General features: G+C 65.0%; 1 protein-coding gene across 3 annotated transcripts; it reads right to left on the bottom strand.

Moving 5' to 3' along the window:
- Nucleotides 1–18: 18 nt before the first annotated feature.
- On the bottom strand, nt 19–19,348 carry TCIRG1 (T cell immune regulator 1, ATPase H+ transporting V0 subunit a3). Of its 3 annotated transcripts, XM_075928933.2 has the most exons (21): nt 19,199–19,342; nt 16,438–16,559; nt 15,902–16,025; nt 15,348–15,426; nt 13,409–13,638; nt 11,079–11,173; nt 10,754–10,880; nt 10,543–10,625; nt 10,078–10,171; nt 9,641–9,853; nt 8,250–8,400; nt 7,946–8,085; nt 7,718–7,875; nt 6,531–6,621; nt 6,294–6,412; nt 4,155–4,368; nt 2,279–2,395; nt 1,998–2,105; nt 1,278–1,398; nt 569–740; nt 19–379 (listed from the first exon to the last, which is right to left on the bottom strand). In XM_075928933.2, exons 3-21 carry the CDS (start codon nt 16,016–16,018, stop codon nt 298–300), a joined length of 2,511 nt encoding a protein of 836 aa, XP_075785048.1. In that variant the 5' UTR covers nt 16,019–16,025; nt 16,438–16,559; nt 19,199–19,342; the 3' UTR covers nt 19–297. The 3 variants fall into 3 exon arrangements, with proteins under 3 accessions (XP_075785048.1, XP_075785049.2, XP_075785047.1); XM_075928934.2 differs by lacking the exon at nt 16,438–16,559 and having other exon boundaries at nt 19,199–19,348; XM_075928932.2 differs by lacking the exon at nt 19,199–19,342 and having other exon boundaries at nt 16,438–19,168.
- Nucleotides 19,349–20,994: the final 1,646 nt, after the last annotated feature.

The raw sequence follows: 20,994 nt of genomic DNA, 5'->3' as shown, positions 1-20,994 counted from the left end.
CACCGACAGGAGACGGGGCCGTTTCAATCTTTAATCGTACAAAAGTCGGGACAGAAGCCATCTGCCAAGGCAGGCCCCGGCGGGCAGGGCAGGTAGCTGGGAGGGAGAGGAGAGGTAGGGCGGGGGGGGGGAGGGGAACAGAGCCAGGCTCCGGAGGGGGGCAGCAGGAGGCCAATGTTGAAGGTACAAATCCAAAAGCAGCCCCCTGCCCAGGACGGGATGCGAGGGGGCGGCCTCCCTTTGAGACAGGGACGGTAGGAGGCAAAGGGCACCTAGTGCGGAAGGGCTGGGCCGGGCCTACTCCCAGCTGTCGGGGGGGAAGGTGAAGGGGGTCAGCTTGTACCCGGCACCTACGTAGAACTTGTTCTGGAATTCCACCCTGCAAACAACAGAGAAGGGGGGTCAGTGCACTCAGCTGCTCCCAAAACCGCCCGAAGGCTTCCCCCACCCAAGGGGGTGCTGGGCACGAAAGCCAGGTAAACCCAGCGGCTGGCTCATCGCCTGCTCCCCCCACGCCCCAAGTCCAAAGCGCTGCCCCGCACCAGGTGCTGGGGGGGCGGTTGCTCACCAGTGCAGACGCAGGGCGTGCAGGAAAGCCGACAGCCCCTCCATCACCAGCAGGATGGCCACCGTCAGCAGGGCGAAGAAGGCGAAGACAGGCACCAGCAGCACCCCACCCACATAGTGGTATGGCAGGAACCCGTTCCGCATCACCATGGTCCACAACACCTCCGACAGCTCTGGGGGGCACCGAGGGGGGTCAGAGTCAGGCACGTCGCCCTTTCCCCCCCCTGGGGACCCAGCCCGGCCTCTGTCGGCACCCAGCCCCACCTCCCTCCCCTGCCATGCCACCCACCCTGCCTTGGCACCCAGCCCCACCTCCCTCCCCTGCCATGCCACCCACACTGCCTCGGCACCCAGCCCCTCCTCCCTCTCCTACCATGCCACCCACCCTGCCTCAGCACCCAGCCCCTCCTCCCTCTCCTACCATGCCACCCACCCTGCCTCGGCACCCAGCCCCTCCTCCCTCTCCTACCATGCCACCCACCCTGCCTTGGCACCCAGCCCAACCTCTCTCCCCTGCCATGTCACCCACCCTGCCTTGGCACCCAGCCCTGCCTCCCTCAGCACCCAGTCCCCTGCCACCTCCCTGCCTCCAAACCCTGGCCCTACCCCCACTGGCTCCCCCCACCCCCTACAGCCACCAGGAGTCTGCAGGAGGGGTCCCAGGGCATGTGGGGGCCAGGCTGGGGCTGTGAGGCCCCCCCCAGACTCACGTGCATGGGCCAGGCTGAGCGCCCACAGGCGGAGGTAGGAGGCCGTGTTGGAGATGCAGCCCAGGCAGTACTCGATGGTGTGGATGGCCTGGTGCATGAAGACTTCCGAGAATTCAAAGTGCTGGAGACACCAAGGCAGCAGGACGGGGTGAATGGCCGTGGGGCAGCAGCATGTGTGGGGAGCGGGGTGCTACCCCCAAACACCCCCTCCAGCTTTGGTCCCTGAGCCGTGCCAGGGCCCACCCACAAGCTCTCCCTGCCCCCCGCCTGCGCAGACACCTGCCATCTGGAGCTGCCCTGGAGAGCCACCCAGCCCCGGTTCTGCCATGCTGGAGGGGGAAGCGCCCAGATCACAGCCCAGCTGCCATGCTCAGCTCGCCACACACCGAGCACTGGCCAGGGCGCCGCTGAGGGACACAAGGCTGGCGTGGGGGGGTGGGGACTCATCCCATCCCTGACGCTCACAGCCTCGGGGTCTCCTGCCCACGCCTGGCCCTGGCCTTCCACTCCAGGGCTACTCTGTGCTAGGGGATGGGCTTGTCAAGCCCCGCCCCTCTGCAAGGCCCCGCCCCCCAACTTTCCCACGGGATGGAACATGGCTGGGCCCTGTCCTGCTGGGGGCGCCCCCTGCTGCCTGGGACTGGCGAAGCCACAACCGTGGCATCAGGAGACATTAAAGCAGGTCCCTGCCCCCTCTGTCCCAGTGCCACAGGCTCTCACCTCCGGCTCGGGGCCGTGCCCGTCGTGCTCCACGTCGGCCTCCGTCACGTTCACTGAGTTCTCCGGCTCCTGCGAGAGCAGCGGCTGGCGCTCCCCGGACGGGTCCAGCTGTGCAGAGGCCAGACCCACGTGTCAGATGGGGCGGGGGGTGCCCCACCCTTACCCCTCACAGCTCTGTCCCTCCCCGGGGTCCTGCAGCTCCCCTGCTGCACTTGCAAAGGCGCCGGAGCCAGGCAGCCCAGCCCAGCCCAGCCCCCTGGGGTGCCCGCCCAGCCCCTTACCCCGAGACGAGGGCGCTGCCGGTGGCGGTGCTGGCACCACAGGTACACGGGCGTGCCCAGGAGCAGGACAGGCACTGACGCCAGAGCCAGGACGACCAGCACAGTCTGCACCGTCACCTGCAGTGGGGAGAGGGGGGTCGTGAGCAGCCTTCCCGCCTCCAATGTAGGCTGAGCCAGCATGCAGGGGGTACCAGGTTAAAGGGGCCATTGTCCGACCCAGCATGGGGATGGTGCCATGGGGACGGGAAACCAGGTTGGATGGTCCCATTAGTGTGAGCTGAGCTGGCAGTGCTGGGGGGGCACTGGTGTGAGCTGGGCTGGGGGGGCTGGATGGGTCCATTGGTGTGAGCTGGGCTGGGGGGGGCTGGATGGGTCCATTGGTGTGAGTTGGGCTTGGGGGGAGCTGGATGGGTCCATTGGTGTGAGCTGGGCTGGGGGGGGCTGGATGGGTCCATTGGTGTGAGTTGGGCTTGGGGGGAGCTGGATGGGTCCATTGGTGTGAGCTGGGCTTGGGGGGAGCTGGATGGGTCCATTGGTGTGAGTTGGGCTTGGGGGGAGCTGGATGGGTCCATTGGTGTGAGCTGGGCTGGGGGGGGCTGGATGGGTCCATTGGTGTGAGCTGGGCTTGGGGGGAGCTGGATGGGTCCATTGGTGTGAGCTGGGCTGGGGGGGCTGGATGGGTCCATTGGTGTGAGCTGGGCTGGGGGGGCTGGATGGGTCCATTGGTGTGAGCTGGGCTTGGGGGGAGCTGGATGGGTCCATTGGTGTGAGCTGGGCTGGGGAGGAGCTGGATGGGTCCATTGGTGTGAGCTGGGCTTGGGGGGAGCTGGATGGGTCCATTGGTGTGAGCTGGGCTGGGGAGAAGCTGGATGGGTCCATTGGTGTGAGCTGGGATGGGGGGAGCTGGATGGGTCCATTGGTGTGAGCTGGGCTGGGGAGGAGCTGGATGGGTCCATTGGTGTGAGCTGGGCTGGGGAGGAGCTGGATGGGTCCATTGGTGTGAGCTGGGCTGGGGGAGCTGGGGGGGCACTGATTTGAGCTGGGCTGGGGGGGCTGGATGGGTCCATTGGTGTGAGCTGGGCTGGGGGGGAGCTGGATGGGTCCATTGGTGTGAGCTGGGATGGGGAGGAGCTGGATAGGTCCATTGGTGTGAGCTGGGCTGGGGGAGCTGGATGAGTCCATTGATGTGAGCTGGGCTGGGGGGAGCTGGATGGGTCCACTGGTGTGAGCTGGGCTGAGGGAGCTGGATGGGTCCACTGGTGTGAGCAGGGCTGGGGGGGAGCTGGATGGGTCCATTGGTGTGAGCTGGGCTGGGGGAGCTGGATGGGTCCATTCGTGTGAGCTGGGCTGGGGGGGAGCTGGATGGGTCCATTGGTGTGAGCTGGGCTGGGGGAGCTGGATGGGTCCATTCGTGTGAGCTGGGATGGGGGGGCTGGATGGGTCCTGTGACTGGCAGGGGAACTGGCTGCATCAGGCAGTGAACCCCATGTTGTTCCAGGGGACCCCCTTTGTGTTGTGATCCCTCTGCCCCAGTGCACTTCCCTCCCTAAGGGGATGAGCGCAGCCCCAGGGGCAGGGAGCAGCATGGGGGATCTGGAGGTTGGGTCCTTCCCCCCAGACCAGCTATGGGTCTGGGGCAGGTTGTGATGGGCCCACTGGTCAGATTTGGGAGGACAAGGGGGAACTAGGCTGGGCGGGGGAAGGGGAAAGTGACTGCAGATGCTAGCCTGGTAGGGGTTCGCATCCCAGGCAGAGCAGGGACTGCCTGTCAGGGTCCCCATCCCAGGGGCAGAGGGTGCCTGTCCTGGGTACAGCAGGCAGTTGCTGGGGGTGTTAATTGTCCCCGACACGGCCGGTGGTTGCTGGGGAGAGTTACCTGTCCCGGGTACAGCGGGTGGTTTTCGGGGTTCTCGGTGAAGAGGAACATGTCGATGAAGTGGATGAGGATGCTGGGTGCCAGCAGGGAGTTAACGGCGCTGAACGTGAACCACTTGTAGAAGATCATGAAGACGAGGTAGCCGAAGAGCGCCAGCAGGAAGACCACCTCGGGCAGGAAGACCAGCACCACCTTGTACGGCTGCTTGAAGTGCCTGCGTGCCAGCAAGAGGGGGATCGGCCCAGGCCCTGCATGCGCAGGGACTGCACCACTGCCCTGACTGGAGAGCAGCAACCCCGACTGGCAGGCTCCCAGTGCTGAGGGCTGCTTTGGGCTGCCAGGGGTCAGGACATGCCCTGGGGGAGCCATGCAGTTTTGCAGAGCTGGGGGGACAGCCCTTCCTGGCAGGTTTCCTCGCCAGCCTGGCAGCATGGCCTGCTCACACCTTGCAACGCCCTGGGCCAACGGGCGAGCACGCCCCATCTGTGCTGGGCGCCAGTCCCAAGGCCACCCCAGGGTGCCGTGTGGTGCTGGTGCCCCCAGTCGCACAAGGGCCACGCCCTGGGGCAGGGAAGGCTTGAGGGCAAGAGGGGTACATCCAGGGTCTGTCAGCCAGCAGGGCCCCAGACTCAGGCGCCAGTCCTGGCAGACAGTTCCCATCCAGGGCCTGCATTTCCCACAGACACAGATCCCTGGGCACAGGGAGAGGCTGGGGGGATATGCCAGGCTTTGGGGCCCTCTCCTCTAGATCATGTGGTCTGCAGGGCCAGGATGCAACAGGCAGGCCCAAACAAAGGGCATGGGGGATGGCATGCATGGGTGACGTGAGCAGGTGTGGGTAGCACAGGTGGGAGCACGGACGTGGGCAAGTGGGCAGTGCACTTGGGTGTGAGCGGTGTGGGCACCACAAGTGGGCAGTGCAGTTGGACACAGGCATCATGACCAGGCGTAGGCAGTGTGGCAGGGTACGGGTGGCGTGGCTGTGTGCAGGGGATGTGGAAGGCACGGCAAGGTGTGAGTGGTATGGTTGGGCATGGGTGGGTGGCCGGCTGCAGGTGGCTTGGCTGGGTGTGGGGTGTGTGGGTGGAGTGACCAGGTGTGAGCAGGGTGGCTGGGTGTGGCTGGCGCAAGTGGGCAGCGTGGGTGAGCGCAGGCAGCGTGGCCAGATGTGGGCGGTGTGGCTGGGCACAGGCGGCATGGCCAGGTGCAGGCATTGTGGCTGGGCACAGGCGGCATGGCCGGGTGCAGGCACCGTGGCTGGGCACAGCTGCCATGGCCAGGCGTGGGCGGTGTGGCCGGGCGCAGGCGTCGTGACTGGGTGCGGGCGGTGTGGCTGGGCGCAGGCAGCATTGCCGGGTGCGGGCGTCGTGACTGGGCGCGGGTGGCGTGGCTGGGCACAGGCAGCATTGCCGGGTGCGGGCTGTGTGGCTGGGCGCAGGCGGTGTGGGTGGCCAGGTGCGGGCAGCATAAGTGGTCAGAATGGGTGGGCGTGGGTGGCGTGGCCAGGTGGGGGCAGCGTAAGTGGTCAGAATGGGTGGGCGTGGGTGGCGTGGCCAGGTGGGGACAGCGTAAGTGGTCAGAATGGGTGGGCGTGGGTGGCGTGGCCGGGTGGGGGGAGCGTAAGTGGTGAGAATGGGTGGGCGTGGGTGGCGTGGCCAGGTGGGGACAGCATAAGTGGTCAGAATGGGTGGGCGTGGGTGGCGTGGCCAGGTGGGGGCAGCGTAAGTGGTCAGAATGGGTGGGTGTGGGTGGCGTGGCCAGGTGGGGACAGCGTAAGTGGTCAGAATGGGTGGGCGTGGGTGGCGTGGCCGGGTGGGGACAGCGTAAGTGGTCAGAATGGGTGGGCGTGGGTGGCGTGGCTGGGTGGGGGGAGTGTAAGTGGTGAGAATGGGTGGGCGTGGGTGGCGTGGCCGGGTGGGGGCAGCGTAAGTGGTCAGAATGGGTGGGCGTGGGTGGCGTGGCCGGGTGGGGGGAGCGTAAGTGGTGAGAATGGGTGGGCGTGGGTGGCGTGGCCAGGTGGGGACAGCATAAGTGGTCAGAATGGGTGGGCGTGGGTGGCGTGGCCGGGTGGGGGCAGCGTAAGTGGTCAGAATGGGTGGGCGTGGGCGGCGTGGCCGGGTGGGGGGAGCAGTGACTCACACGTGGTTGAAGACGCCGAGCAGCACCCCGAAGCTCATGTGGACGATGCCCAGAATCACCGACATCTTCATCTTGAAGGAGTTGAGGAAGTTGAGGTGGTTGTTGGCCATGCTCCAGATCTGCAGCCAGGTGAGAAGCGGCACCTGAGCCAGGGTGGGCACACGGTGCCCGGTGGGGGGAGCAAGGCGAGGGTCGGGGGGAGCCAGCCAGCATGTCCTCCCATCCCCCCCTACTCACCGGGTCAATCCCAAAGGGGTAGGGTCCCCTGAAGACTCCCGTGACGTTGGGGTTCAGGCTGAGGAAGGCGTTTCTTGCTAAGTACTCTGATCTGGGGGAACAGGGGGGTCAGTGTCAGAAGGACACGGGGTGCTGGGTGGAGTGGGAGTCGCAGGACGTGGGGAGGCAGCGCTGGGGCAGGGATATGCAGGGGCAGGTGGCGGGGAGGGAGCACACGCGGTGGGGAGCTGGGAATGGGATGGAATTCCAGTGGAGGGGAGGGGGAGGGGGGAGATCCCACAAGTGGGTACGGGGGTAGGGGACCAGGATGATGTGTGAGAAGAGGGACCCTGTGGGGGAAGCAGGCAGAGGTCCCAAAGGGGGGCACCAAGGTACCAGACGGGGACAGACAACAAAGTACCAGGTGGGGGAGCAGGGAGGGGTGCGAAGGGAGGGACCCCATGGGGGATAGGAGATGGGGTCAGGGTAGCAGGAGGGAATCCACTGGGGGTAGCAAGCAGGCTGGGGTCCTGCAGGGAGAGCAGGATACCAGGCAGGGGAGCAGGCAGGGCCCCGTGGGGGGAGGGTACCAGGCAGGGGGGCGGGCAGGGCCCCGTGGGGGGAGGGTACCAGGCGGGGGGGCGGGCAGGGCCCCGTGGGGGGAGGGTACCAGGCGGGGGGGGCGGGCAGGGCCCCGTGGGGGAGGGTACCAGGAGGGGGGAGCGGGCAGGGCCCCGTGGGGGGAGGGTACCAGGCAGGGGGGGCGGGCAGGGCCCCGTGGGGGGAGGGTACCAGGCGGGGGGGCGGGCAGGGCCCCGTGGGGGGAGGGTACCAGGCGGGGGGGCGGGCAGGGCCCCGTGGGGGGAGGGTACCAGGCGGGGGGGGCGGGCAGGGCCCCGTGGGGGGAGGGTACCAGGAGGGGGGGGGGGGCAGGGCCCCGTGGGGGGAGGGTACCAGGCAGGGGGGGCGGGCAGGGCCCCGTGGGGGAGGGTACCAGGAGGGGGGAGCGGGCAGGGCCCCGTGGGGGGAGGGTACCAGGCAGGGGGGCGGGCAGGGCCCCGTGGGGGGAGGGTACCAGGCGGGGGGGCGGGCAGGGCCCCGTGGGGGGAGGGTACCAGGCGGGGGGGCGGGCAGGGCCCCGTGGGGGGAGGGTACCAGGCGGGGGGGCGGGCAGAGCCCCGGGGGGGCAGGCGAGGGGCGGTGCCCACCTCCAGTTGGACTGGTTGACCATGGTGGCCACGCTCCAGGCAGAGGGGAAGATGGCGGTGGCCTTGCTGAAGCACTCGTTGTAGATGAGGCCGGTGTAGATGGAGAAGGCCCCCATGAGCAGGATCAGGTAGCGCCCCTCGAAGAACGTCTTCCAGATCTGGGGGCAGACAGACCCATGGAGGTGCCGCTCCCTCACAGCCCCAGCCCCCCAGCCGGGCCCCCCTCACCTCGTTGCGCGCCTCCCTCAGGCGGGGGCTGCGCTCGGCCAGCACCATCCAGAGGGCGAAGAGGAACATCAGCAGCCCGTGGCCCACGTCCCCAAACATGACGGCAAACAGGAAGGGGAAGGTGATGATGGTGTAGGGCGCTGGGGGGGGGGGCAGGAAACACGTCAGACAGGCCCCCCCAGCCCCATGCAGGCCCAGACCACCCCACAGTCCAGACACGGGCCGTGTGCTGGCTCCGATCCACATCCAGGGGAGGGGACTGGCTGGCTCAGGGGGGCAGGGAGTAGCCCCAGAAGCCCCTTACCCGGGTTCACCTCCTGGTAACTGGCCACCCCATAGGCGTCGACGATGCTCTGGAAGCCGGTGGTGAACTTGTTGGTGCGGATGAGGGTGGGGGGGCTCTCGGCGCTGGGGATCCGGTGCACGAAGGACTCCACCCCCGAGCCGCTCTTGTGCTGCAAGGAAAGGAGATCTGGGACCAGGCAGAGACACACACTGGTCTGTGGCGCAGGAGTGGGGGGGCGACAGGAGGCGGCGACGGCATGTAACAATGCACGGCATGGAAGAGAGGGCAGGGGAGACATATACTGATTGCGGGGGGGGGGGAGGGAGGGCGTGTATCACTCCATGGGGGGGGGGGGGCAGCAGAAAAACGTATTTGGGTATGTACTGATCTGTGACCTGGAGGCCGTGGGGGGTAGGTACGATCCATCAGAGTGGGGGAGGCTGATGTTGGCATGGACCAAACTGTGGCACAGTGGCATGTACCAGTCTGTGGGGGGGATGTACTAATTCTTGGGGGGGGGGAGATGTTGGCATGTAGCAGTTGGGGGGGAGGGGGGCAGCACTTACAGATCCATGGCCTGGAGGGGGTGGGCAGTGGCATGTATTAATTCGAGGTGTGGGGGGGACACAAATACTGATATGGGAGGGCACATACCAATGTGGACGGGGGGGCAGGTGGTGGCACTTACCAATCCGTGGCCTGGAGGGGGCATGTACTAATTGGAGGTGCGGAGGGGAGGGAGCACGTACCAATGCCGGCGGGGGGCGGATAGGTGGTGGCACTTACCAATCCGTGGCCTGGAGGGGGCATGTACTAATTGGAGGTGCGGAGGGGAGGGAGCACGTACCAATGCCGGCGGGGGGCGGATAGGTGGTGGCACTTACCAATCCGTGGCCTGGAGGGGGCGGGCAGCGGCATGTACTAATTGGAGAAGCAGGGGGAGGGGGCACGTACCAATGCCGGGGGGAGGGGGGACAGGTGGCAGCACTTACTGATCCGTGGCCTGGAGGGGGCATGTACTAATTGGAGGTGCGGAGGGGAGGGAGCACGTACCAATGCCGGCGGGGGGCGGATAGGTGGTGGCACTTACCAATCCGTGGCCTGGAGGGGGCGGGCAGCGGCATGTACTAATTGGAGAAGCAGGGGGAGGGGGCACGTACCAATGCCGGGGGGAGGGGGGACAGGTGGCAGCACTTACTGATCCGTGGCCTGGAGGGGGCATGTACTAATTGGAGGTGCGGGGGGGGGAGGGGGCACGTACCAATGCCGGGGGGGGGGGGGGCAGGTGGCAGCACTTACCAATCCATGGCCTGGAGGGGGCGGGCAGCGGCATGTACTAATTGGAGAAGCAGGGGGAGGGGGCACATACCAATACCGGGGGCGGGGGGGGGGCAGGTGGCAGCACTTACTGATCCGTGGCGCAGGGCCTCCTGCACCTGCGGCAGGTCGCGCACGGGGCACCACACCTCGGCGATGAGGCACTTCTCGATGACGTTGAAGCTGCACTGGTTGAGGATGAGGTAGATGGCCTTCATCTTCTGCACCTTCACGCGCCAGGCCGGCAGCGTCAGCACCACCTTCTGCAGCACCTGGGACAGATACTGCTCCGTCTCCCCCAGCACCTGCCGGCAGAGGGGGGGGGTCACAGGGGCAAAGTCCAACCCCCAATATCCCACACAGCTGGCACCACACGGCCCCCGCCCCAATATACCCCCTCTGCTGCCCGCCTCACTGCAGCCTGGGACCCTTAAGGCTGGAGGGGGTGGATCAGGGAGTGTCCCTGCCTCCCCCCCCAGCTCCCCCCATCAGGGAGCATCCCCAGCGCGCCCCTCCCGCCCCATCTCACCACGGTGAGGTCGTTTATCTGGGTGAGCAGCCCGCTCAGCGTCTCCAGCCGGTCGGCCTCCCTGTCGGCGTAGGGGTACGTGTGGCAGTGGAAGCTGGGGAGATGAGAGGGGTGAATGGGGGGGTGTCCTGGAGGGGGCGTACTTGGGGGGAGGGGGAAGGGGTTGTGTAGGGTGGAGACAAAATGACTGCCCTCAGTTCTGCACCTCCTATGGCCAGCCGACCACAAGGGGCTCCCACTTCCCTCTGGGAGCAGCCATGCCAAGGCACAAGGGAGGGGAAGGGCTGCCCCCAAGAAACACCCCCCCACCGACAGGAAGGAGGGCGGCTCCAGCCTGGCACCGAGACCCCTCGCATGGCAGCGGGAGGCAGAGGGAGCGTCGGAGCTTGGGGCAGGAGTGGCTGGGGGTGGACAGACAGATAGACGGCTGCATGGACGGCGAGGGACGGGGCGGGCAGCACTCACCAGTCTGCGATCTTGCGGATTTTCTGTCCGATCTGCTCTCCCCAGTAGGAAATGAGGAAGATAACCCAGGTGATGCTCTCGCCCTGCGGAGCGGGGGGGAGACCTTACCCATGAGCCTCAGCACAGCAGAGGGGCGACTGCAACTCCCCCGATACTCCCAGCCCCCACCTCACTCAGATTCACCCCCTGCAGCTCCCCGCCCCCCACTTACCGTGGCCGGGTCCTCCATGGGCTCCGCCATCTCCACGAAGTTGGCGATGAGGTACCCGCGGCAGGCGCGCCACAGCAGCCGCTCGAAGGAGGTCACCCGCCACGGGTGGATCACGCCCGCCACAAAGCTGGGGGAGGGGAGAGAAGAGAGAACCAATGGGGGGGAGCTGGCACCCCAGGGTGGAACAGCCCCACGGCGCCCAAGGCAGGCATGGCACCACCACACCCCCAGGCATGGCTCTGCTCTGCCTTCCACCCCCACAGCATCCCAGGAGGGGCCTGCCCCACAGCTGCTGCCCCCACTGCAACTCATCCCGCGGACTCACTTGATTTTGACGTCAAGTCGCTGCGCCATGGCCGGGTGGAGCAGGGGCTCCTGGTCCGAGAGGGCACGGGGCCGAGCGGGGGAGCCCATGGACACCTGCCACATGGAGAGAGAGACTGTCAGGGGAGCCACCCAGCCCCACTGGGTCCTTCCTCCTCCCTCCCACAGGCAACCGGCACCACGGTGTCTCCTCCAACCAGTGCCACGGTACCCCCTCCTTCCCTGGCAACCAGTGCCACGGTACCCCCTCCTTCCCTGGCAACCAGTGCCACGGTACCCCCTCCTTCCCTGGCAACCGGTGCCGTGGTACCCCCTCCTTCCCTGGCAACCAGTGCCATGGTACCCCTCTCCTTCCCTGGCAACCAGTGCCGTGGTACTCCTCTCCTTCCCTGGCAACCAGTGCCACGGTACCCCCTCCTTCCCTGGCAACCAGTGCCGTGGTACTCCCCTCCTTCCCTGGCAACCAGTGCCATGGTACCCCCTCCTTCCCTGGCAACTAGTGCCATGGTACCTTCCTCCTTCCCTGGCAACCAGTGCCATGGTACCCCTCTCCTTCCCTGGCAACCAGTGCCACGGTACCCTCTCCTTCCCTGGCAACCAGTGCCATGGTACCTTCCTCCTTCCCTGGCAACTAGTGCCATGGTACCTTCCTCCTTCCCTGGCAACCAGTGCCATGGTACCTTCCTCCTTCCCTGGCAACCAGTGCCACGGTACCCCCTCCTTCCCTGGCAACCAGTGCCACGGTACCCTCTCCTTCCCTAGCAACCAGTGCCACAGTACCTTCCTCCTTCCCTGGCAACCAGTGCCGTGGTACTCCTCTCCTTCCCTGGCAACCAGTGCCATGGTACCCCTCTCCTTCCCTGGCAACCAGTGCCGTGGTACTCCTCTCCTTCCCTGGCAACCAGTGCCGTGGTACTCTTCTCCTTCCCTGGCAACCAGTGCCATAGTACCCTCCCTCCTTCCCTGGCAACCAGTGCCGTGGTACCCCTCTCCTTCCCTGGCAACCAGTGCCACGGTACCCCTCTCCTTCCCTGGCAACCAGCTCCTTGCCCTCCTTCTCCTTTTGCCAGGCACCCAGTACCACGGTATCCCCCCTCCTCCTTCCCTTCTCTGCCAGCAATCCACCCTTGGCCCCCACACACATCACTGCCCAGCCCTGGGGGTAATCCACTCCACCCTTCTCTGCCCCCCACTCCTGAGACACCCCCTCTCCTCCCATCCCCTCTCTGCCTCCCACCTTTCCTTCCATTCTGCCCCCTCAAAGCAGCCCCCTGAAACAACCAACTTCTCCACGGTCACAGAATTAGGGTACGTGTTGTGCATAGCGTGTCTTGTGAGGGGTCACAGTGGGAGTTGTGCTCTGTGGGACCTGACTGTCCCGTGGGGTTGCGTGTGCTGTCGCCGCATGCCGAGTTAAGCAACGCTACACGGGTTACCGATACTCTGTGAGGTCGGGCGAGGCCCCCGCCAACCTTCAACGGCAGCCAAGGACCAGCCAGACGTGCGGGTGACCCACTGGACCGAATCCACGCTCTCGGCAGCCATCACAGACGCTTCTCGGACAGAACGTGTATGCAGTGGGGATGGCCTGACCCACGGGGGCTGCCTGATCCCCACAGCAAAGGGTTTTCCAGCAAGCGGAGAGAAGCTACACAAGAGAAGCGACCTCCTGTCTCAGCTTGGCCTCTCTCCCTTCCCAACTCAACAGCTGGGAGCAACACCTGGAGGACAAAGCCTTAGAACTGGGGAAGGGGGTGCAGGCTGGAAAAGGGAGTCCAGTTGGTGTATTGGGGATCGGTAACCCGCTTGTAGCCCTCAGCCAGGGCGAGCTTCGAACCCTGTTTCGTCGGTAGAACTTAAGACGGTGAACGGGTTGGTTTTTTTTTTTTTCATTTTATGTCTGAAATAACCAGCTTTTGAGCACCGCGCCTGCCACTGATCCTCACTTCAGATCGGGTCTTTCTGTAGCGACTAAATCGGTTTTGTATTCGACCTCGGCTCGCGTGCGCTTTGGCTGGATGCTTGGGAAATCCCAGCTCGATCGGCAACGTCCTCTCCGCACGGAGGGAGCGTTTGGCGGACCCTCCCGCGTGCGGGCTCCCGAGGGGCTGGGCGAGCGTTCACGTAACCGCGGGGCGGCCCCTGCCTGTGGACGGCTGTGGGAGCGCCGGGCCGATCCCAGGGTTGTAGCTCGACATCAGCATCACAGCAAGAGAGGAATTCCAGGTTGGAGGGACAGAGGGCAGCCCCGAGCTCCTGTCACACCCTCTTCTCCATCTATCCCCTTCCAGCCCCCCCAGGTCCCTGCTCTGCCCCCGCATGAGGACTCACCAGCTGGCCGGTGAAACGCTGCCCCTCGCGCAGGACTTGCACATACTCCCGCAGCTCCCGCAGGCGCCCGCTCAGCGACTCCCGGTTGCGGCTCACTTCCCGCAGCTCCTGCGCCAGCTGCTCCGACTGGTCCTGGATGTGCAGGGCATCCCGGGGCAGCGGGGCCCGGGGGCTTTCGGGGCAGGGGTCCAGTGCCAGCCCGGCCTTCCGCAGCTCCTGGTGCAGGAACGCTGCACGGCAGGGACATGGGGCCCATCAGCCCTGCCCATGCCTAGCCTGCCCTCACCCCCCACTGCCACCAGCAGGCACCCAGCTGGAGACCCCCCCACACACACTATAACCATCAGATAGGTAAGAACATGAGAATGGCCACTTTGGGGCAGCCCAATGGTCCAGCTCACCCAGTATCCTGATGGGCCGGTGGCAGGTACTTCACAGGGAATGAACAGAACAGGGCAATTATTGAGTGGTCCATACCTTGGCATCCAGTCCCAGCTTCTGGCATCCCCAGCCCATGGGAGTGTGTCCCTAGCTAATAGCCATTTATGGGCCTATTCTCCATGAAATTAGCTCACTCTCATTCCCTGGTATAGTTTTGGCCTTCACAATATCCCCCAGCAAGGAGTTCTGCAGGTTAACAGAGCCTTATGTGAAGAATTACTTCCTTTTGTTCGTTTGGAATCTTCTGGCCTGTTAATTTCATTAGGTGACCCCTAGTCCTTGTGTCATGTAAGGAGTAAATAACACTTCCGTATTCACTTTTGCTGCATCAGTCACAATTTTATAGACTCCTGTCACATCTCCCCCTTGCTCATCTCCTGTCTGAGATGAATAGTCTGAGTCTTTTTAATCTGTCCTCACATGGAAGCTGTTCTATACCCTCGTCATGTTTGTGGCCCTTCTCTGTACCTTTTCCATTTTGAACATCTCTTTCTAGAGATGAGGTGCCCGGAACTGCATGCAGTATTCGAGGTGAGGGCATATCATAGACGTAAACAGCAGCGTTGTGGTATGTTTTGTCTTATTATCTATCCCTCTAAGGTTCCTAACATGGTTAGCTTTTTTTTTTTGGCGTGTGTGACTGCCACTGCACACTGAACAGATGTTTGTAGAGAACTATCCACGAGGACTCCAAGATCTCTTCCTTGTGTGGTAACAGCTAATTTACATCCTATTAATGTTTACGTGTAGTTGGGATCACACGGTGCATCACTCTGCAGTAATCAACAGTGAATTCCACCTGCCACTGAGTTGCCCGCTCACCTAGTTTGGAGAGATCTTTTGCTACCTCTTCGCACGCTGCTTTGGACTTAGCTATCTTCATCTGCAAACTTTGCCACCTCGCTGTTTGCCCCCTTTTTCCAGACCATTTATGAATCTTGCAGGTTGACCAGCCCCGATCCCAGAACAGACCCCTGGGAGACACTGCTCTTTACCTCTCTCCTGTGCGAAAACTGACCATTGACTCCTACCCCCTTGCCTTCTATCTTCTAACCAGTTCCTGACCCATGAGAGGCCCTTCCCTCTTATCCCAGGACAGCTTCCCTTGCTTACCAGCCTTTGGCGAGAGACCTTGTCAAGGGCTCTCTGAAAGGCCTGGTACATGAGATCCATGGGGTCTGTGTTTGTGAGAGACACTTCCTCCAGCAACATCAGGTACCCACTCAGAGAGATGCCCCCACACGGTTGGGTATCTGCCACCACAGACAGACCCCTCCATCCCCCACCCCAGGCTCCCAGCCCCACATCCCGTCCCTGACACCCCAGAGAGACGTCCCCCCCGCAAGAGACATGCTTCCCTCCCCACAGGGTCTCTACCACTCCAGAGAATATCCTCCCTTCCCCTGACCCCACGGGGCCCCCAAAGTCCTAGAGATGCCCCACGTGTGATCCTGCCCCCCAGCAGACGCCTCCCCACCCAGGGGGGGCAGGCACTCACTGAAAGTTTTCTCCATGTCCTCACAGCGCCGCACCTCGCCCACAAAGCGCCGCTGGAAGGCGTTGACATTGGGGTTGAGCTGGGGGGCGGGGCAGAGACAACACATAAGAACCCAATTTCAGCCTGCCCTGTGGGAGGCCCTGACTCTAGGGGGCCACCCTGGGACCTGCCACCCCAACAGCCCCTTGGTCAGGAACCCCCAACTCCTGCCCACACTGGGACCAGCCGTTTGGACACATTGGTCAGGGACCCCAATTCCTCCGGCCCACCACACCAGGGATCAGCGGCCCCATCAGCCCCTCAGTCAGGGACCCTGCACCTATGGGAGCCACCCACCCCTACCTCTCCCCAGTCAGGGACCCCGGCTCCTCCTGTCTCCCCACAGAGACCAGCCACCCCCACACTCCCCTGGGTCAAAGACCCCTCCCCCACCTCCTAGCACCCCAGGTAGGGACCAGCTGCCCCGAACCCCACAACACCCGAGCAAGGGCCCAGATCCCCCCGCTTTGGCAGATGAGATGCCCACGGCCACCTTCCCCCACCCCCACACGTACGTCTCTGAACTCCACGAGCCCCCTCTCTCCCAGCTCGCTGACGCAGGCGTAGGCCGAGGCCGACTGCAGGAAGAGCTGGGCCAGGCACACCTCCTCGCTGCGGAACATGGAGCCCATGGCGATGCTGGGGGACAGGGAGAGTCGGTCACGTGGGGGGCACGGAGACCCAGCCCTCCACCAGGATCGAGACCCACGAGGAGGGGTGCGGGTGCAGGAGGCGCCAGAAGCCGCATGGCAGCAGCCGGGGAGCGCGTGGGGACGGGTTCCTCTCCAGGCAGGGAGGAGAGGAAGTGGTTGGTGCCGGGAGCAGGAGCCGGCAGGGTCAAACAGGGCAGCTCCCAGGGTCACCCCAATGCTGGCAGCTCAGGGGGAGGCGTGGGCACGGCCAGGAGCCCCCACTCCCGCTAGGCTCACACTCCGGGTTACAAAGCGTCCCTGCCCATCCCCGGTTGCTTGACCCCCGGACAACCTCCCACCCCCCGCCCCAGCCCCGGGTCCAGCCGGCACCTCAGCAGCCGTGCCAGCCAGCGGCTCACCTCGGGGACGGCCTCGCGGCTGACGGGGGGTGCACGGCGTAAGGGACCCTCCCGGGGACACGGCTCCACCGCTCAGCTCACCAGACGCCAGCAGCAGCTCAGCTGAGTCACCCGGGACTTTTCTGATCCGGGAGGTTGCAAAATAGTTTCCAGTAGCACGGCCCCCCTCCCCCCACCCAGCTCAGCCTCAGCCGGGCCTGAGTCAGGGCTAGCAACACGCTCTCCTCCGGGGGGGGCACAGCCGAGCCCCCACGGGGCAGAGACGAGGCACGTGATGCCCTTGCTGCCAGGCAAGCATTTTGGGGAGAAGGTCAAATGGGGTCACTAGGGGATCCTGAGTGTGCACCGCACCCCACTGCTGAGGCCCCATAGCAGCTCTCGGGGCGGAGGAGGGGGTGATCCAGGACCCAAGCTGGGCCCCAGCCAAAAGCATAGAAATGTGGGGGGGGGGGTCCCACTCCCTGTGCAGGGTCCAAGCGGCACTGGGGTCGGGCAGCCTCCCTGGCGCTGAACCACACCAAGGCGTCGCCGGCTCCTGCCCGCTGCAAACAGTTTCTGAAGCTGCCCCCAGCATGGGGGGCCAGGCAGAGGCATTGGGGCCGGCTCTCCCTGCCCGCTCCCCCGTGCAGAACTTGGCTCCAGGGCTCCCCCGCACCACCCCCACTCAGGGAAGCCCTCTCCTCTCTCCTGCCACTGGGGCGCCACGCCCCGCCATGCACACAATGGGAGAGGTGAGTGTGCCCAGGCCAACACCTGTCCCTTTAGAACTGGGCCCAGCTGGAGTGGAGCTCTCTGGGGGCACATCTGCACCGCAGCTGGAGATGTCACCCATGGGTAGCTATATGCACAAGAACAGGCACCTCTGATCTGAGCCAGGAACAACCCCTCCACCTGCAGGGATGCCCCAAAGTAGGAATTTTCCAGACTATTTTTATGCCACCTGTGCGTGCCTCAGTTTCCCCTAGAGTTCATTTTGCTACCCACCGGGCGGGGGAAGGACTTTTTGCTCCCAGGACAGGCTAAGAGACTGGCCTATGCTACAGAATAAGGCTGAAGTAGGCCACCTTGCATCCACCTAACACGGTCCGGCCTTCGGAGCAGCATGGCTGGGCTCAGGCTGACCTGAACAGCCAACGCACTAACCTCCAGTTCTCTCTGCTGAGCAGGGGGCCACCCCAGGCTGGGGAACAGGTGACTAATACACCCGCCTGGTTTATCAAGGCTGCGTGTGTCCCTGCAAACGCTGGCTGAGGTGCATTAGTTTCGGAAGCCCAGCCCCACTCCCCCGGGAGTCTGGACCCAGGCAGAAACATGAACGCCGGAATTCCAGAGGCTCAATGGAAGGAGGCAGCGAGGCCCACCCCATGGGGTAACACTGAGACCCCTTGGGGGCAGGGCAAACTGAATTTCTCCTTCTAGAGTTAGTTCCAAAAGGGGAGGGGCATGTGGGTTGTCCCCTCCCAGACTGGCCGGGAGGCTCCTAGAATCAGAATCCATCTCCCGGCTAGGGATGTGCAATTTCGATTCATTGGCTAATCGAATAGTCGATGCAATCTGCATCGACTATTTGATTAATCGATAAGGGCTCCTCCACCTTTGAAGTGCAGCAACCCGGGGCCAGCGAGGGACTCGAGCAGTCCCACACTGACCCCGTGCTCCCTGCGGTGTTTCAAAGTGGCAGCGCCACATGGAACCCAAGGTCAGTGGGGGAGTCCCCAGCTGGCCCTGGCTCCACACCGCCACTTTGAAGCACCCCCTCTTCCTATTCCCCTTTACTGCCTTTTTCTGATGGAGGCAGCAAGAGGGGAGAGCAACAAGTCAACTAACATGTCGACTATCCGATAAGCATTTGCTTATCGGATAGTCGACCAGTGGTTCACATCCCTGCTCCCGGCAGCTACTGAAACCAACCCAGACTTAATAGCCTGCTAAGAGTCTGGGGTAAGGCAGCCTCCCGACCTGCCCTGGCACCACCCAGATGCCGGAAGCAACCTGCAGTCTGGCTCCCAGGCCATCCCTACGCACTAGAACCAACTCTGCAGCTCCCATTGGCCGCGGAGCGTGGCCAATGGGAGCTGCTGGGGTGGCGTCTGCAGCTAGGGGCAGCGTAGGCCACTTGGCCACGTGTAGAAGACAGAGGGGACGTACTGGTCACTTCCTGGGGCTGCCCAAATGTTCTGGGTGCTGCCGAGCATCCACGCCCCCTCCCCCCATCCCAGGGGCACAGCCCTGCCCCGCCCCAGCGGGGGGCACGCAGAGGAACGTCCGACCCCCCGTGGGGCGTGCGGCTGTGACGGGGACGGGGCATACGTGGGCCCCACAGTGATGTGCCATCCCAGCACGCTGTGCGCCATGCCCAGCCCAGTGCAGCCCCGGGGGCCTGGACACTGGCGGTGCCGCCCCAGAGAGGGAGGGGGGCAAGGCAGCTCGGACCCACCAGTGGCTACAGCAGACCCCAGGCTGGGCCAGGGCTGGGGGGGCGCAGGGCGGAGGCGCTGGAAGGAGGGGTGCTGCATCCGCCCCCCCCCCCCTTGGTTTGCATGATACGGGGGGGTCCTAAGCCCGGGGGGGGGGGAGATCCCAGGGCTCAGCCCAGCCCCGCAGCGGGGGGACCCTGCCTGGGATCCCGCCCCGCTGCTGCGGAGGGAGCGGGGGGGGGGGGAAGCGCCGGCACGGGATGCGGAAGAGGCGGCGGCGGCAGCACGTGGGGCCGGGCCCCGCCAGGCTGCCCCACACGCCCCCCCGCGGCTCCGGGTCCTACCTCCTCATGCAGCGGCGGCTCCGCGGGGCTGGGGCAGGAGCAGCCCGGGACTTCCTCTTCCCCGGGCCGGGTCAGACCCTCCCCCGGCCGGGAACCTCCCCCGCGGCCCGCCCGGCGCCCTGCCCCAGCCAAGGGGGGGCACCGTGCGGGGAGCTTCCCTCCCCCGCCCAGACTCAGCCCAGAGGCACCGTCTGCTCGGGCCCCCCGCCCGGACCCCCCCCCGCCGAACCTCACCCCCCAATCCCCGTCTGACCAGCCCCCCTGTCTGCTCAGCTTCCCCCCAATCCCCGTCTGACCAGCCCCCAGTCTGCTCAGCTTCCCCCCAAATCCCCCTCTGACCAGCCCCCCTGTCTGCTCAGCTTCCCCCCAAATCCCCCTCTGACCAGCCCCCCTGTCTGCTCAGCTTCCCCCCAATCCCCGTCTGACCAGCCCCCCTGTCTGCTCAGCTTCCCCCCAAATCCCCCTCTGACCAGCCCCCCTGTCTGCTCAGCTTCCCCCCAAATCCCCCTCTGACCAGCCCCCCTGTCTGCTCAGCTTCCCCCCAATCCCCGTCTGACCAGCCCCCCTGTCTGCTCAGCTTCCCCCCAATCCCCGTCTGACCAGCCCCCCTGTCTGCTCAGCTTCCCCCAAATCCCCGTCTGACCAGCCCCCCTGTCTGCTCAGCTTCCCCCAAATCCCCCTCTGACCAGCCCCCCTGTCTGCTCAGCTTCCCCCCAATCCCCGTCTGACCAGCCCCCAGTCTGCTCAGCTTCCCCCAAATCCCCGTCTGACCAGCCCCCCTGTCTGCTCAGCTTCCCCCAAATCCCCCTCTGACCAGCCCCCCTGTCTGCTCAGCTTCCCCCCAAATCCCCGTCTGACCAGCCCCCCTGTCTGCTCAGCTTCCCCCAAATCCCCGTCTGACCAGCCCCCCTGTCTGCTCAGCTTCCCCCAAATCCCCCTCTGACCAGCCCCCCTGTCTGCTCAGCTTCCCCCCAAATCCCCCTCTGACCAGCCCCCCTGTCTGCTCAGCTTCCCCCCAAATCCCCATCTGACCAGCCCCCTGTCTGCTCAGCTTCCCCCAAATCCCCCTCTGACCAGCCCCCCGTCTGCTCAGCTTCCCCCCAAATCCCCCTCTGACCAGCCCCCCTGTCTGCTCAGCTTCCCCCCAAATCCCCATCTGACCAGCCCCCTGTCTGCTCAGCTTCCCCCAAATCCCCCTCTGACCAGCCCCCGTCTGCTCAGCTTCCCCCCAAATCCCCCTCTGACCAGCCCCCCTGTCTGCTCAGCTTCCCCCCAAATCCCCATCTGACCAGCCCCCTGTCTGCTCTGCTTCCCCCAAATCCCCGTCTGACCAGCCCCCCTGTCTGCTCAGCTTCCCCCAAATCCCCGTCTGACCAGCCCCCAGTCTGCTCAGCTTTCCCCCAAATCCCCCTCTGACCAGCCCCCCTGTCTGCTCAGCTTCCCCCAAAACCCCGTCTGACCAGCCCCCTGTCTGCTCAGCTTCCCCCCAAATCCCCGTCTGACCTGCCCCCCAGTCTGCTCAGCTTCCCCCCAATCCCCGTCTGACCAGCCCCCCGTCTGCTCAGCTTCCCCCCAAATCCCCATCTGACCAGCCCCCGCACGGACCCCTCCATGAGTTTCTCCCCCAATCTCCCATCTGTCCAGCCCTCCCCCAGCCTCCTCCAGTGCCTTCTGCCCTCCCCCCTCCATCCACCCAGCCCCCTTCCTCCACACCTGGATCCCCCCAGCAAGCCTCACCTCCCGGACACCCAGACCCCACCTCCCTGCTGAGCATCAACCCCTCCCAGCCAAGCCCC

Source organism: Pelodiscus sinensis, chromosome 5, assembly GCF_052426305.1.
Source record: "Pelodiscus sinensis isolate ZL-2025 chromosome 5, ASM5242630v1, whole genome shotgun sequence".
NCBI classification, from domain to species: Eukaryota; Metazoa; Chordata; order Testudines; family Trionychidae; genus Pelodiscus; species Pelodiscus sinensis.
This window is presented reverse-complemented; position numbering and strand designations above follow the sequence as displayed.